The sequence below is a fragment of the Schistocerca nitens genome, chromosome 10 (genome assembly GCF_023898315.1).
Source record: "Schistocerca nitens isolate TAMUIC-IGC-003100 chromosome 10, iqSchNite1.1, whole genome shotgun sequence".
In the NCBI taxonomy this organism is placed as follows: domain Eukaryota; kingdom Metazoa; phylum Arthropoda; class Insecta; order Orthoptera; family Acrididae; genus Schistocerca; species Schistocerca nitens.
The window spans coordinates 96,266,286-96,280,101 of record NC_064623.1 but is presented as its reverse complement, the minus strand read 5'-3'; the positions used below and the strand labels follow the sequence as shown (position 1 = coordinate 96,280,101).

At 37.4% G+C, this 13,816-nt stretch overlaps 1 protein-coding gene across 1 annotated transcript in view; it reads right to left on the bottom strand.

Moving 5' to 3' along the window:
- LOC126210636 (nuclear RNA export factor 1-like) overlaps nucleotides 1–13,816 on the bottom strand; it is a 158,808-nt gene that overhangs the window by 62,225 nt on the left and 82,767 nt on the right. The window contains exon 8 of the mRNA XM_049939953.1: nucleotides 10,588–10,697. Coding sequence (XP_049795910.1) covers nucleotides 10,588–10,697 — 110 coding nt within the window. The remainder of the gene's footprint in view (nucleotides 1–10,587; nucleotides 10,698–13,816) is intronic.

Below are 13,816 nucleotides of genomic sequence, written 5' to 3'. Positions count from 1 at the left end.
TATTGTAAGTGGCGGTGGCGTGCACAAAAGCAAGCCATGCCACGCGCGGCGACAGGCCGTAAACAAGCAGTATCAGAGTACGACAAACAATGCATGACACAGTACAGTAATGCATTTTCAGCGTAGAGTGACGTAAACACCTATAAAAAAGAAAACTGCGCTTATCAGATCAAAGAAAAATAAGCAATCAATTCAATGCAGACGAAGCATGTGAAAAAGGAAGGGTACCCGTATAAATACGGACGGAGCGCCTGACGCATAGCAATGGCTACCTGGTAAAGCTTAACTGCTAAGCTTACGACTCGAACCAAACTACTGTAGCTGTATCGTCATTCATTCGACCTAAATTGTCTCATATTACAGTGGACCAACTTTGTTTCGATTTGGAGACGTGGCCTAAAACTTTTCTCTCCCCTTGAATTTCGAGTCTCAAATTTCAGGTGCGGCTTAGATTCGGGAATTTTTTTTTCCTTGATTTCGAGTCTCATTTTTCAGGTGCGGCTTAGATTCGAGTGCGGCTTAGACTCGAGTAAATACGGTAGTACACAGTAGGCAAATTAGAACTTTGAATTACATTTAGTACAATTTATAAGAACAATAAAAAGCTAACGTGTATAATGCCATAATCAGGTGGAAAGTGAAAGTTATGAGAGACTTGACAGCAAAAAAACTGCAAAAAAACTGTCACAAACATAGCATATTTTATTTACGTACAACACACTTAACGTAAAAACAGATTGTCGAGACTTCACTATACGACCAAATACTAAAGCCACATATGATGATACTTACAATCAGTCATCAGTCATCTGGTAATCTCACAACTCCTTTTGTAGCAGGATTCAAGGAATCCTGTTCACAACTGATGCTGTCATCTGCAACACAGATGACAAGCTGATCGACAGCGACATCTGTGAAGCCGTCCAATTCTCACACCTGCTCCTTCAATTGCACAGAAAATCACACAAAATTGTCACATTTTCTTATCACACACAACTGCTGACTTCTCGTGTTGTCAAGCAGTGGTCAGTGGACGAGTGTCCAATTTTTTTTTTTCTTCTGCATACTTAATATACTGAAGACAGAAACTCCAGTAAACTCACATATCATTAGTGAAATCCGCTGTACCAGTAACGACGAATTATTTCCCTACATAGTTTTCAATGACACTAAGCACAATCTGTTTCTTGCTGTTTTTCCGTGGATTTCCATGCCTCTCATTCACTGCAGAACACACAGCAATTTCATACGTTATCACAGCTGATACGAACGACAGGACTGTACATGTGCAACTAGCAGAAAAGAGAAAGCAATTGTCGAATTAAAATTGAAACGAGAATTAAACTCGTTGAGCACCTAACATAGACTGGAAAAAACAGTGAAGACTTGCAATGCTTTTTGTGTCTTATTGTGCCACTTACATAAGAATAAAAATGAAATAACTAATAGATAAGTAGCGCCTGTTTCCAATGGTGTCACAACATCTAGTCTAAATGCATTGCACTTGCTGAGCAGGAATTTGTTTACATTTTAGTAGAATTCATGATAAACAAAGTAGAGGGGTATGTAACCCCATACCAACACCTTATGTTTATAGGGTGATTCAGCCAACATTCACCTTAAATACTTACAGAATTGCGTAAGATATCATGATTCTGTTTTTACCCAGATGATTTATGAAAAGGTCCTGAATGAATTACGTATAGTCACTTTTTATAGCTCTTTTAATTATAGATATATCAGAATCAATTTTGTTTTTCTATTAATATTATAGCAATTTAAGCAGCTAACCGTACTTTTAAAAGTGGTGTTTCACTCATCAAAATTGATGACTAGTTTCTTAGAAATTACAATATTTAAAACTTTGTATTTATCTGTTTTGAAGACAAAACTGATAGGTGTTTTATGTGGAAATTCGTGATTACATACCCATGTAAGGAAATACATCACATCGGATACAGAGTGAACAGCATGTTGCAGCACCACGGTACCTGTATAAAAGGGCCACAGAGGACATGTAGCTTTCACTCTGTGTGTGTGCCATCTACAGCTCAACTGTTCTCGTTGCAACCTTCTGCATTCTCTGTAAAGTATCATTTCTTAGTTTGTGAGAGGCATTTATTTTTCAAACTAAACAGCATTCGACACATGTGACAGACACACACACAGAATGAAAGCCTGGTGCCCATTTTATAGTGCTACATTGCAGCACTGCTAACCTGTGTTTCCTCTCCACCCGATGTGACCCGTTTCCTTTTCTGGGTATGATATCATGAGCTTCTGCATAAGACAGCAATTGGTTTCATGTTCAAAACAGATAAATCTGAAGTTATACATATTACAATTTCTCCAAAACTACTACTCAGATTCTGAAGAGCGAAACACCATTCAATTCCTCTCTTTTAGGATTATGGTACTAACAGCAGAAATAACTATAATTCCATTTGACAAAGTGATCTTGATATTAATATCTCTGTAATTAATATAGCTATCCAAAGAAACAATATGTCATTTAGTGAGGACTTTTTCACTATTTATTTGAGTGTAAACTGTATTATGGTATCTTAAACTCTTCATGAAATATCTAAGGTAAATTATTTAGCTGAATCACCATGTATATAACATAAAACTTATTCTTTTCCACAATTTTATAATAAAAGGTGGGCATATGATCTTTGCAACTCAGGAGTGACTGCCTGTCTAAACTCAGTGCCTCTATCAGAATATCTAACAGCAGAACCAGGATGAAGCTATCAACGTGACCTCACAGACTGGCGCTTTTGATTTTCATCACATTTATATGACTTGTAGGTAATGAGTAAACATAAATATCCTAAAGCAGTATGGTGCAATTCTCAAAAATAATTAAAAAAATAGAGTTTAAAAATTTTAAGATTTCAAGTGCTGTTCAACACAAAACATTCAAGTGTATTGGTTGTGGTTATGCTTGTAGTGCTTCGGTCTCCTTACCACATGGTCATTAATTATAATCCTGCTACCGGTAGATGTTTTTAAGTTTTATTTAAATTCATATGTACTATAAAACTGAAATATTAATTAAAAATAGTGATATGGATCATACTGTATTAACGAAACTAACATTTTTCATTGTTCATTACTAATCACACAAAAAACGGTCATTGTCATCTTCGTTTCCCCTTTATCCATCATCAGGCTCAGCCGGGACTTTTATGATACTTCTCCCCTTTCCTCTGTCCTCCCAGCATTCTCCTTCTATAACAGTTTTGTTCCAGTCCTGATTCATTCTTCTTAAACTTACCCTTACTTAGTCAATCCATCTTCCTCCAGGACTCCCTCTTGCCCTCAAACTTGGTCTCCATCACTTATTTTGGTATTCTTCCATCTTCCATTCTCTTTACATGTTCAAACCATCTTAACCTGTTCTTCTGAATTCTGTCATTCCGGATTCCTAATCTAATTTCATTCCTAACATCTTCATTTCTCTCTTTCTCTCTCCTCATTTTCCATAACACATTTCTTAGGAAATTTCATTTCATTTCACTAACTTGAATTCTACTCTACCCTCTTCTTGTCTTAGTACAGCACTTCCGTGCACTTCGTAGGCACCCGTCTTCCCCACAATAAGCCTCCCCACGCATTGGTAAAATGTAATGCTATGTTGTACCCTTTTGCTAATTTCTTCCTTCATTCTTGCATTCTCTATCATCACAACTCCTACTATTTAATGTTACCCACAGCTTCAATATCCTGTGCTTTAATGGTAATTTGTTCTCTGTCTCCTCTGGTCACCACCATAGTCTTGCTTTTCTCCACATTGCATTTCATTCCATATATCTCAATATTTTTATTTAGCATGTCTCTTTGTTCCTTTACCTCCCAACTGTTGGTTCCCCACATCATTATATGATTGGCGAATAGCAACAACTTCATCTCCCTTCTTCCATGAGCTCCTTTTGTCTCTTTTGCAATTTCATCCTTCACCATCTATATACATAAAATTCAATCGCCACATGTATGAAAGGTCATCACTTGAGAACGGTTTCGGTGATTTGGTTGATATATTTTTTGTGTTCATAATTGTTGGAACAAGATTTGCATGAAAGAAATGTAAGAATATTCTTGGAAAATCCACCAGAAAAGTTGGAAATTTAGATGGTATTTTTGTTTGAAAATTTCAATAAAAGAAATGTGATAGTCGGTTTGACAGTTCTACTGTCATATGTTTTCATAACAATACAAAAAAATGTGATGTCTAGTTTGACAGCTCTGCTGTCACATATTTTCATAACAACTACAAATTCCGCATTGAATATTGATATTCTTCAAAAAAGAATATGACTGAAAGGGATATTTCAGTGTGTTATCGATGGTAATAATATTTTTGGTGTGCTGGGAAGACTGAAGTGATGTTAGTTCATCATAATTTGGTGTGTTACAAACACTCGATTTCAGTTTGTGGTTTCTTTCTTTGGAAATAATGCCACCAGTGAGGCATCTGTCAGCACACACACAACACAAGCCAACTACACAACTGTTGGGTCCATGAGAACTGACAAAGAGTGTAGACGGTGTGTGGAGGCAAATAAAATAGGAATTTCTCAAGCGTGATCCATCATGATGTGTACAATTGAGTTTGACTTGCTCAGTAGGAGCTTACACACAAAATAATTTGGAACATCGACAAAATAGATGGCCAAACAACACAATTCGAACTGAACACTTAGTGTTCAAATACAATCCAACAGTTGATTATGCCACAAATGTATTGGTCGACTTTGGAACAATGAATAATGCTTGTAAACATTGCAATGCTTTGAGGTTTTGACACGGACTGCCAGGATTATGTTGTATGAGCAAAATGGTAAAATTACCACAATTGACACCACCATCAGATCGACTGGCGGCTTTGCTTTCTGGCCAAGAACCTCGACTGAAGCATTTCTTGCAGAACATACAAAGGTACAACAGCTCCTTTCTGATTACATCACTTCAGGCAATATTATCAAAGAACAATTTATTTCACTTCACTGAATTCATGATCTTAATGAAATTGTTTCATTTCACTTCACACAAATTCAAGGAAAGATTCAGTAGGATGAATCCCTTCTCAACTGACTGATAGACAATGCAAAGCCTAAACAATTGGGGACAGAGACATATTATAAAATAAAACTTCCAGTTAAACCAGCTGCGAGAAAGAACATGCTAAGCTGTGCTGTGAAATTGTGCAGTTTTGTTTTCCTCTTCACAGCCATTTTTAACAGAAAATAATAAAATTGTGTTTTGGCTAACTTTATAATCCTACCTGTTCGTAAATTACAACCATATGAAATTCTGTCATTAGTGCCACTATCCTCAAAGATCAAAAAAGGTCTCTCTCATATTCCGTGTACTAATTGTTTCAACTGATTTACCCATTCATTTTGACTTCTATTCCCAATCAAGGTTCTGTTTGCAATAACAATAAATAAGGTCAGTGAGAGGGGGAAGAGATGGACAGATAGGGGGCAGAGGAGGAGATGGGAGAAGGAGAGGCAAAGAGGGAGGGGGAGGACGACGATACAATGTATGTCTAATTCCAATACATATTTAGCAATTGCAAAGTATTTCCGGGTTCGCTAATTATATATAACAATGGTAACACCACACTTCCTTATTTCAATTGATTAACATTACTAAGCCAATCAGTTCTTCCAACTTGGGTCTGTACACATCTGAAGCTTCTGTCACACATTCCTTGAAGAATTCCAGTAGTTTGTTTTCCAACTCCCAATACCTTTTCTCTTAGGACATGATAAAAGCCCTCAACTAAGTCATGAAATGTCTGCACCAAACCTTCCCCATACTCAAGATAAATAAAACATTTCTTTCCCATACTCAATATAAATAAACCATTTTTAAGAATTTAATATTTGCATTTTTGGAATTATGTTTGTATTTTTAAAATCTCCTCAAATAAGAAAATATTTTAACTTCTATTTGATTCTACCCATTTTTGTACCAAATAGTAATTAATTACAAAAATGAAAATATATTATTTTTATTAAAGATATGAGTCACATCAAAATTTGTTAATTAATATTTCAATTTATTAATAAATATGGAATTGATACATAACTTCAAGAAATCTGTATTTGCTGAGAATCGTACCAGTGAACTCATAACAACACGGCTGCAACACTATGCACTATGCTACATGCATTCTGCTTAGAATGGTAGGAAAGTTTTGACTGTGATAGCACTTGGAAAACTTCAAAGTACATTATTTCGAGTACCTTTGAGGACTGTATTGTGCTGGATTACAAAATTGATGTTTGGACTCTGTCTCACGACCTACGAGTATGGCCAAAATCAAAGACGGCCATTCTGTAAGGTTCTAACATATCTCTTGATAAAGATGCAAGGGTGAACTCTTATGCTTGACTGAACAGTCGCTAAGGGACTGTAGTGGTATATGTGGGCAGGCAAATAATGGAAACTGATTAATAATTGCTGCTTGAATAATTGGAAAAAAATGATTGGAAAGAAGAGTTGAAAGATATTGGAAGGTAGTTTATAAATCTGTAGACATATCCTGGTTGAACTTTAACTGATACCAATATCAACAGACTTTCAGTATCAATACATTCATGGTCAATATTCACGATTTGCATTACTATCATCTTCACATTAATTCCATTGCGCATAGTCTCGATTATAACAATGCCGATGCAGGATCGCTCCTCTGCTCCTCGTGCAAATTCCTATCGCCTACTCCGAACCTCGCGATGCAGGATCTCAGCGGCAGGCGAAATGATGAACAGACAGTGAAACACATCTCACATATGTGAATTAATTTCATCTTCCTGATAACTTTTTATAACGCTTTTAATGTACGGTTGAGGCACACATTTTTTAACAATGCTGGTATGACAGAGCCAAGCATACATCCGCATGCTACTACTTATAGAAACAAAGAGGTGAAGATACAACAATTAATAAACGGAAGAGAATATTTCTTTTTTTTCCCTCCATGTAGATGTATCAAAACATTATCTTTGCCACAAAACAACTCATTAATTTACATTTGGCATTGTGTATAAATAGATTACATGTAGGGGGAAAAATATAAATATATATATATTTTCCGCTCCCGGGATTGGAATGACTCCTTACCCTCTCCCTTAAAACCCACATCCTTTCGTCTTTCCCTCTCCTTCCCTCTTTCCTGACGAAGCAACCGTTGGTTGCGAAAGCTAGAATTTTGTGTGTATGTTTGTGTGTCTATTGACCTGCCAGCGCTTTCGTTTGGTAGGTCACATCATCTTTGTTTTTAGATATATTTTTCCCACGTGGAATGTTTCCCTCTATTATATATGAATATAATAGAAGGAAACATTCCACATGGGAAAAATATATCTAAAAACAAAGATGATGTGACTTACCGAACGAAAGTGCTGGCAGGTCGATACACACACAAACACAAACATACACACGAAATTCAAGCTTTCGCAACAAACGGTTGCTTCGTCAGGAAAGAGGGAAGGAGAGGGAAAGACGAAAGGATGTGGGTTTTAAGGGAGAGGGTAAGGAGTCATTCCAATCCCGGGAGCGGAAAGACTTACCTTAGGGGGAAAAAAGGACAGGTATACACTCGCGCGCGCGCACACACACACACACACACACACACACACACACACACACACACACACACACACACATATCCATCCGCACATACACAGATACAAGCAGACATTTTCAGACGTTTTATCGGCACAGTTTGTGCTCACATGTTCAATACGAGGTGGACCGAGTGTCTGTGTCATGCATTTACAGTTGCTTTAACTACACAAATTCGTGAAACTTGTGTTCAGCAGCGTGATCCTTTGTGAAATCTTTGATGCAGTGACAACTGGTTTTCATATCGGCAGCCTGAGGAATTTATTTCACCTCGTCACTCTCACTTATTCAGTGGGGACACTACCCGTACATCTGACATCCGTCGATAAGGTAAGTTCCTTGCCGCTTTTATGACATTGTCGAACACAGAAAATTCGTGTTACGCGAAGTATTTATCATGAGCACAACCACATATTGTTTTATGACATGCACACTTAACACTTTGCAGCCAGGTTTCGTATGTTTTTGCGTTTTGTTTTTGAACGTCTTTCATAAAACTGCATTACATAAAGTTTCTGTAGTGTCCTTTCCACATACTACACACACAATAAAATACAAATACAATTACAAAATACACGTATTTATTTGTTGACATGCCATTATCGCCACTTATATACATTAAGGTCTGTAAGATATTTTCTCTCCTTTTTAAATATAATGTCACTGCATGTCATTTTGTTTTCATTTTTGTTACTTTATCCAATTCCAATTATGTAAGTACACATTTTACTCTCATTTGGTTATACATTCTTCGTATAACATTCATACAATAATAGATTGTGTTTTCATTTATGGCATAGATTGATATACATTTCCTTTCAATGTACAATAATTTCTTGTGGGAGTATATTTATCAATTCAAAAGAATCAAAGAAGTAAACAAAAGTTGCAGCAGCTTCCTACCCTTAACATTGAAAATGGCTTCAAATTCAAAATCAGCATTCCTGGCGTGTCTAGTTTGTAGGTAGAATTTAATTTTAATTTGCTCCTTCAATGTTTTTACAATTCCCAATCTCGCAGACTTGTAAAAAATACAATGAAAGTTTCATTAGTTTCTTGTAACAAAATGATTCATTTATCTCAAAAAATTTTTTATCCCAACAATTGAAAGTACATTCATATTTCACTCAGCACCCTACTTTAAACGGTCGCTACTGAATAGTGGCATATGTGGGCGGGCAAATAATGGGAACTGATTAATAACTGCTGCTTGAATAAACAGAAAAAATTGATTGGAAAGAAGAGTTGAAAGAGATTGCAAGGTAATTTATAAATCTGTACACATATCCTGGGTGAACTATAACTGATACCAATATCAACAGACCTTCAATATCAAAACATTCAAGGTCAATATTCACAATTTGCATTACGTACTGCTTCACAATAATTCCATTGCGCGGAGTCTTGATTATAACAATAGCAATGCAGAATCATTCCTTTGCTGCTTGTGCAAATTCCTCTTCTCTGCTCCAAGCCTCCTGATGCAGGATCTCGGCGGTGGGCAAAATGATGAACAGACAGGGACACACATCTCACATATGCGAATTAATTTTACCTTTCTAATAACTTTTTATAGCACCTTTAATGTATGGTTGAGATACACATTTTTTTAACAGTGCTGGTATGATGGATCCAAGAATACGTCTGCATGCTACTACTTATGGAAACAAACTCGTGAAGATACAGGAATTAATAATTTGAAGAGTGTGTTTCTCCTTTTCTTTCATGGAGATGTATCAAAACATTATCTCTGTCACAAAACAACTCGCTAATTTACCTTTGGCGTTATCTGTATATAGCTTACATGTATAAAAGAAAAGAACGAAATGTATATATCATTTCAAGTGAAAATTTGCAAGAGTATGTCAATTATGTTGAATGAACAGCAAAAAAGCTATTTCTTTTGGTTGTACTTATGAAAAAGCAAAGTCTTGAAAAAAATTATACATAGCACACTGATGCTATACAAATCTTTATTCTCTCATAATTATAATTCTTGTATCTGTGAAATGTGAGACATTAGGTTGTCTTCTTGGTCTCATTCTGGCATCGATACTGTAAGGATGTGAGCTGACCCTTAGATCATGAATGTAAAATTAGAGCGATTCAAGCGCACACGGAGGCTTTCATACAGTCGTTCTTCCCGTGAACCATACGCGACTGGAACAGAAAAGGGAGGTAATGACAGTGGCACGTAAAGTGCCCTCCGCCACACACCGTTGGGTGGCTTGCGGAGTATAAATGTAGATGTAGATGTATCTTTTTGCCAATAATTATTGGAAAGTTGAAATTTAAACATTTTTCACTCAGTAATAAGACAAACCTCTCTGCAGTTCTGTTTTATTTAAATTGTGCAATTAATTTATTGCTATTTAAATTAAACTGGGTGTGCTTGTTTGGTGGTGCAATGATCAAGCGCCATAAGCATCCTATCATTGGTTATTTTATTACAAAAAATCGAGCCTGCACCTTAATTTGAAGTCCGATTAACTTTTACAAATAACTACTTTTGTATGGACATTAACGACATACACAGTCGACTGTCACCAAGTCGTTAACCAACAGTGACTTTCTGGCCAGAAGCTCATTTTCATTCACTCTATTAAAGTCAATGAATATAATTTCATTTAAAATAAAAATAACCAGTATTTTCAAGAATTTCAATCACAAATGAGAATAGTTGCGCTTTCTTTTGTTTATCGCCTTTGGAGTGGATCCTTTTGTTCAAGGCTTTAAGTTCCTTACAGTCTGGAATATTAATTTATATGAAAGGTACTCAGAAACCAATGGGATCCTTCAAATATAAACCCATTGTGTATCTACATAAACATAAAACAAACAATGAACAAAATTTTGTATTTTGGTAGTACACATCAATCACTTTCAATCTACAAAACATTCTATTGAAAAATATACAGGGATAAAGGAGAAGTAGACACCACTAACCTTATGTAGCTCTCATCGTTTCTGTGTCTTCCACACACAGGATTTTTGTTCAAATACAATTCTCTGATAGGTATAGAACTGAAGATCGCCAGATCAGAAGTTGTTGTTATCTGAAAACCATTCCAGAACATGAAGTAGCACACACTTTCTATTGCACATTAACAACTTACTTTTTTCACACAACTAGGTTGGAAAACAACCATTCATATTATGCATACATGAAAAAATTAGAAAAGAAAAATGAGATGTCAACATCCTGTAACTCTGGGAAAAGCACAGTGACATATTCTTCTCAAAACACAGTGAAAGAGCACATCTCATTTTTGGAGCTTCCACTTTACAAAATTCCTGCTGACAAGCCCGGTTGTAGCACTTTCAGTTGAATTGTTTTACATACATCACCTCAAATCTATTTCTTAGCACTGGATTTCTAAATAAATTGCTTCATTATTACATTTATTGTTGTTTAATGACAGGTAATGATTCAATTTCAAGCCCTGTAAATCAAGTATAAAAATTGAAAAACCTTCTGGTAACTTTCACATGGTTGCAACCTGAGGCAGGTATTTGTTAGGGTTGCCGACGTCTTTTATAACCAGCATCTAGGCAATGATTTGTGATCTATTTTGGTGCAGGTAAGGAAGCATATGCTGCCAGACAATACAAACAGTGATGTACAGAAAATTGATGTTTTCAGATTGGCTAGTACAGAGCTATCAGTGGTGGGAAGGAGACGGCACATATGTCATTCACTTCAGAACTGTTTGGTATTTCCGTAGCAGTGGAACACAGGACAATAGGGCACTGCATTTTTGCATACCTTGTCCTAAATACCACACCAGCCATTGCAAGATGGCAGATATTTCATTGCAATATGATGCTATGATGGACTACAATTTTCATAACAACATGACACATTATTAATAAGAAGCCACTGGGACCCAATAAAATGGTGAGGGCATCTGAAAACATCACAACTGTCAGCAATCGTGGGTGGGAGGGGGTGGGGACTGGGGAGCGGGAGAGGACTGTGTGGCAGATGCCCTGATGGCAAGGTTTTTAGGGGCGCAAAAAATTGTAAGATACAATATTTATCATAAAATAAAAAACAATATTTCCGGGATCACATAGAATCCACATCATAACTGATGTCCTATATTAATGTTTTTTCAACAGTTATTATTTTACACATTTGGTCGTGGGAGTGGATGTTGTCCCCACCCTCCTGGAAACATCGTGAGAAGTACATGACTGAACATACACTACTGGCCATTAAAATTGCTACACCACGAAGATGACGTGCTACAGACGAGAAATTTAACTGACAGGAAGAAGATGGTGTGATATGCAAATGATTAGCTTTTCAGAGCATTCACACAAGGTTGGCGCCGGTGGCGACACCTACAATATGCTGACATGAGGAAAGTTTCCAACCGATTTCTCATACACAAACAGCAGTTGACCAGCATTGCCTGGTGAAATGTTGTGATGCCTCATGTAAGGAGGAGAAATGCGTACCATCACATTACCAACTTTGATAAAGATCAGATTGTAGCCTATCGTGATTGCAGTTTATCGTACCGCGACATTGCTGTTCGTGTTGGTCGAGATCCAATGACTGTTAGAAGAATATGGAATCAGTGGGTTCAGGAGGGTAATATGGAACGCCGTGCTGGATCCCAATGGTCTCGTATCACTAGCAGTCGAGATCACAGCCATCTTATCCGCATGGCTGTAACGGATCGTGCAGCCACGTCTCGATCCCTGAGTCAACAGATGGGGATGTTTGCAAGACAACAACCATCTGCACGAACAGTTCGATGACGTTTGCAGCAGCATGGACTATCCGCTCGGAGACCATGGCTGCGGTTACCCTTGACGCTGCTTCACAGACAGGAGTGCCTGCGACGGAGTACTCAACGACGAACCTGGGTGCACAAACGGCAAAACGTCATTTTTTTGGATGAATCCAAGTTCTGTTTACAGCATCATGATGGTTGCATCCGTGTTTGGCGACATCACGGTGAACGCGCATTGGAAGCATGTATTCATCGTCGCCATACTGGCGTATCACCTGGCGTGATGGTATGGGGTGCCATTGGTTACACGTCTCGGTCACGTATTGTTCGCAATGACTGCGCTTTGAACAGTGGATGTTACATTTCAGATGTGTTACGACCTGTGGGTCTACCCTTCATTCGATCCCTGTGAAACCCTACATTTCAACAGGATAATGCACAACCGCATGATGCATGTCCTGTACGGGCCTTTCTGGATACAGAAAATGATCGACTGCTGCCCTGGCCAACACATTCTCCAGATCTCTCACCAATTGAAAACGTCTGGTCAATGGTGGCCGAGCAACTGGCTCGTAACTATATGCCAGTCACTACCCTTGATGAACTGTGGTATCGTGTTGAAGCTGCATGGCCAGCTGTACCTGTACACGCCATCCAAGCTCTGTTTGACTCAATGCCCAGGCATATCACGGCTGTTATTACGGCCAGAGGTGGTTGTTCTGGGTACTGATTTCTCAGGATCTATACACACAAACTGCGTGAAAATGTAATCACAAGTCAGTTCTAGTATAATGTAATTGTCCAATGAATACCCGTTTATCATCTGCATTTCTTCTGTGTGTGTGTGTGTGTGTGTGTGTGTGTGTGTGTGTGTGTGTGTGTGTGTCGCCTATTTTTGACGAAGGCCTTGTGGTTGAAAGCTTATTTGTTAAAGTCTTTTTGTTGTGCCTATCTGCAACTCAGCATCTACATTTCACAGTGAGTAGCAACTTTTCTTTTCATAATATTGTTACATTCCATCCTGGATTTTTCACTGTTTGATAGGGGTATTACAGTTACCCCAAGAAAGTTTTTTGTTCACAATTTATTAGTTATTGCGAATAATGGATTGCATTTTTTGCATTTGCACACTGAAAAATTTGTCAAAAGAAAAAAAATTGTAATTTAATGTAGACCAGAAAAATAAAAAATCTAAAGAAGTAAGCTGCAGTAGCATGAATACTCTACACAATGTACCTTGTAACAGTGATTTCTGACTAACTACACGGCTTATTTTGCATGTCTTGTCCTGCTTGCCATTCCTGTCCTTACTTGTAAATATGTACCACAACCTACTGTTGCCCCAGTAGTCTTCTTGCCTTCACCAGTGCTGCTGTGTCAACTAAAAACTTTCTACATCAGTTAGCTATTAGTTGTGTTCATTTATTAGT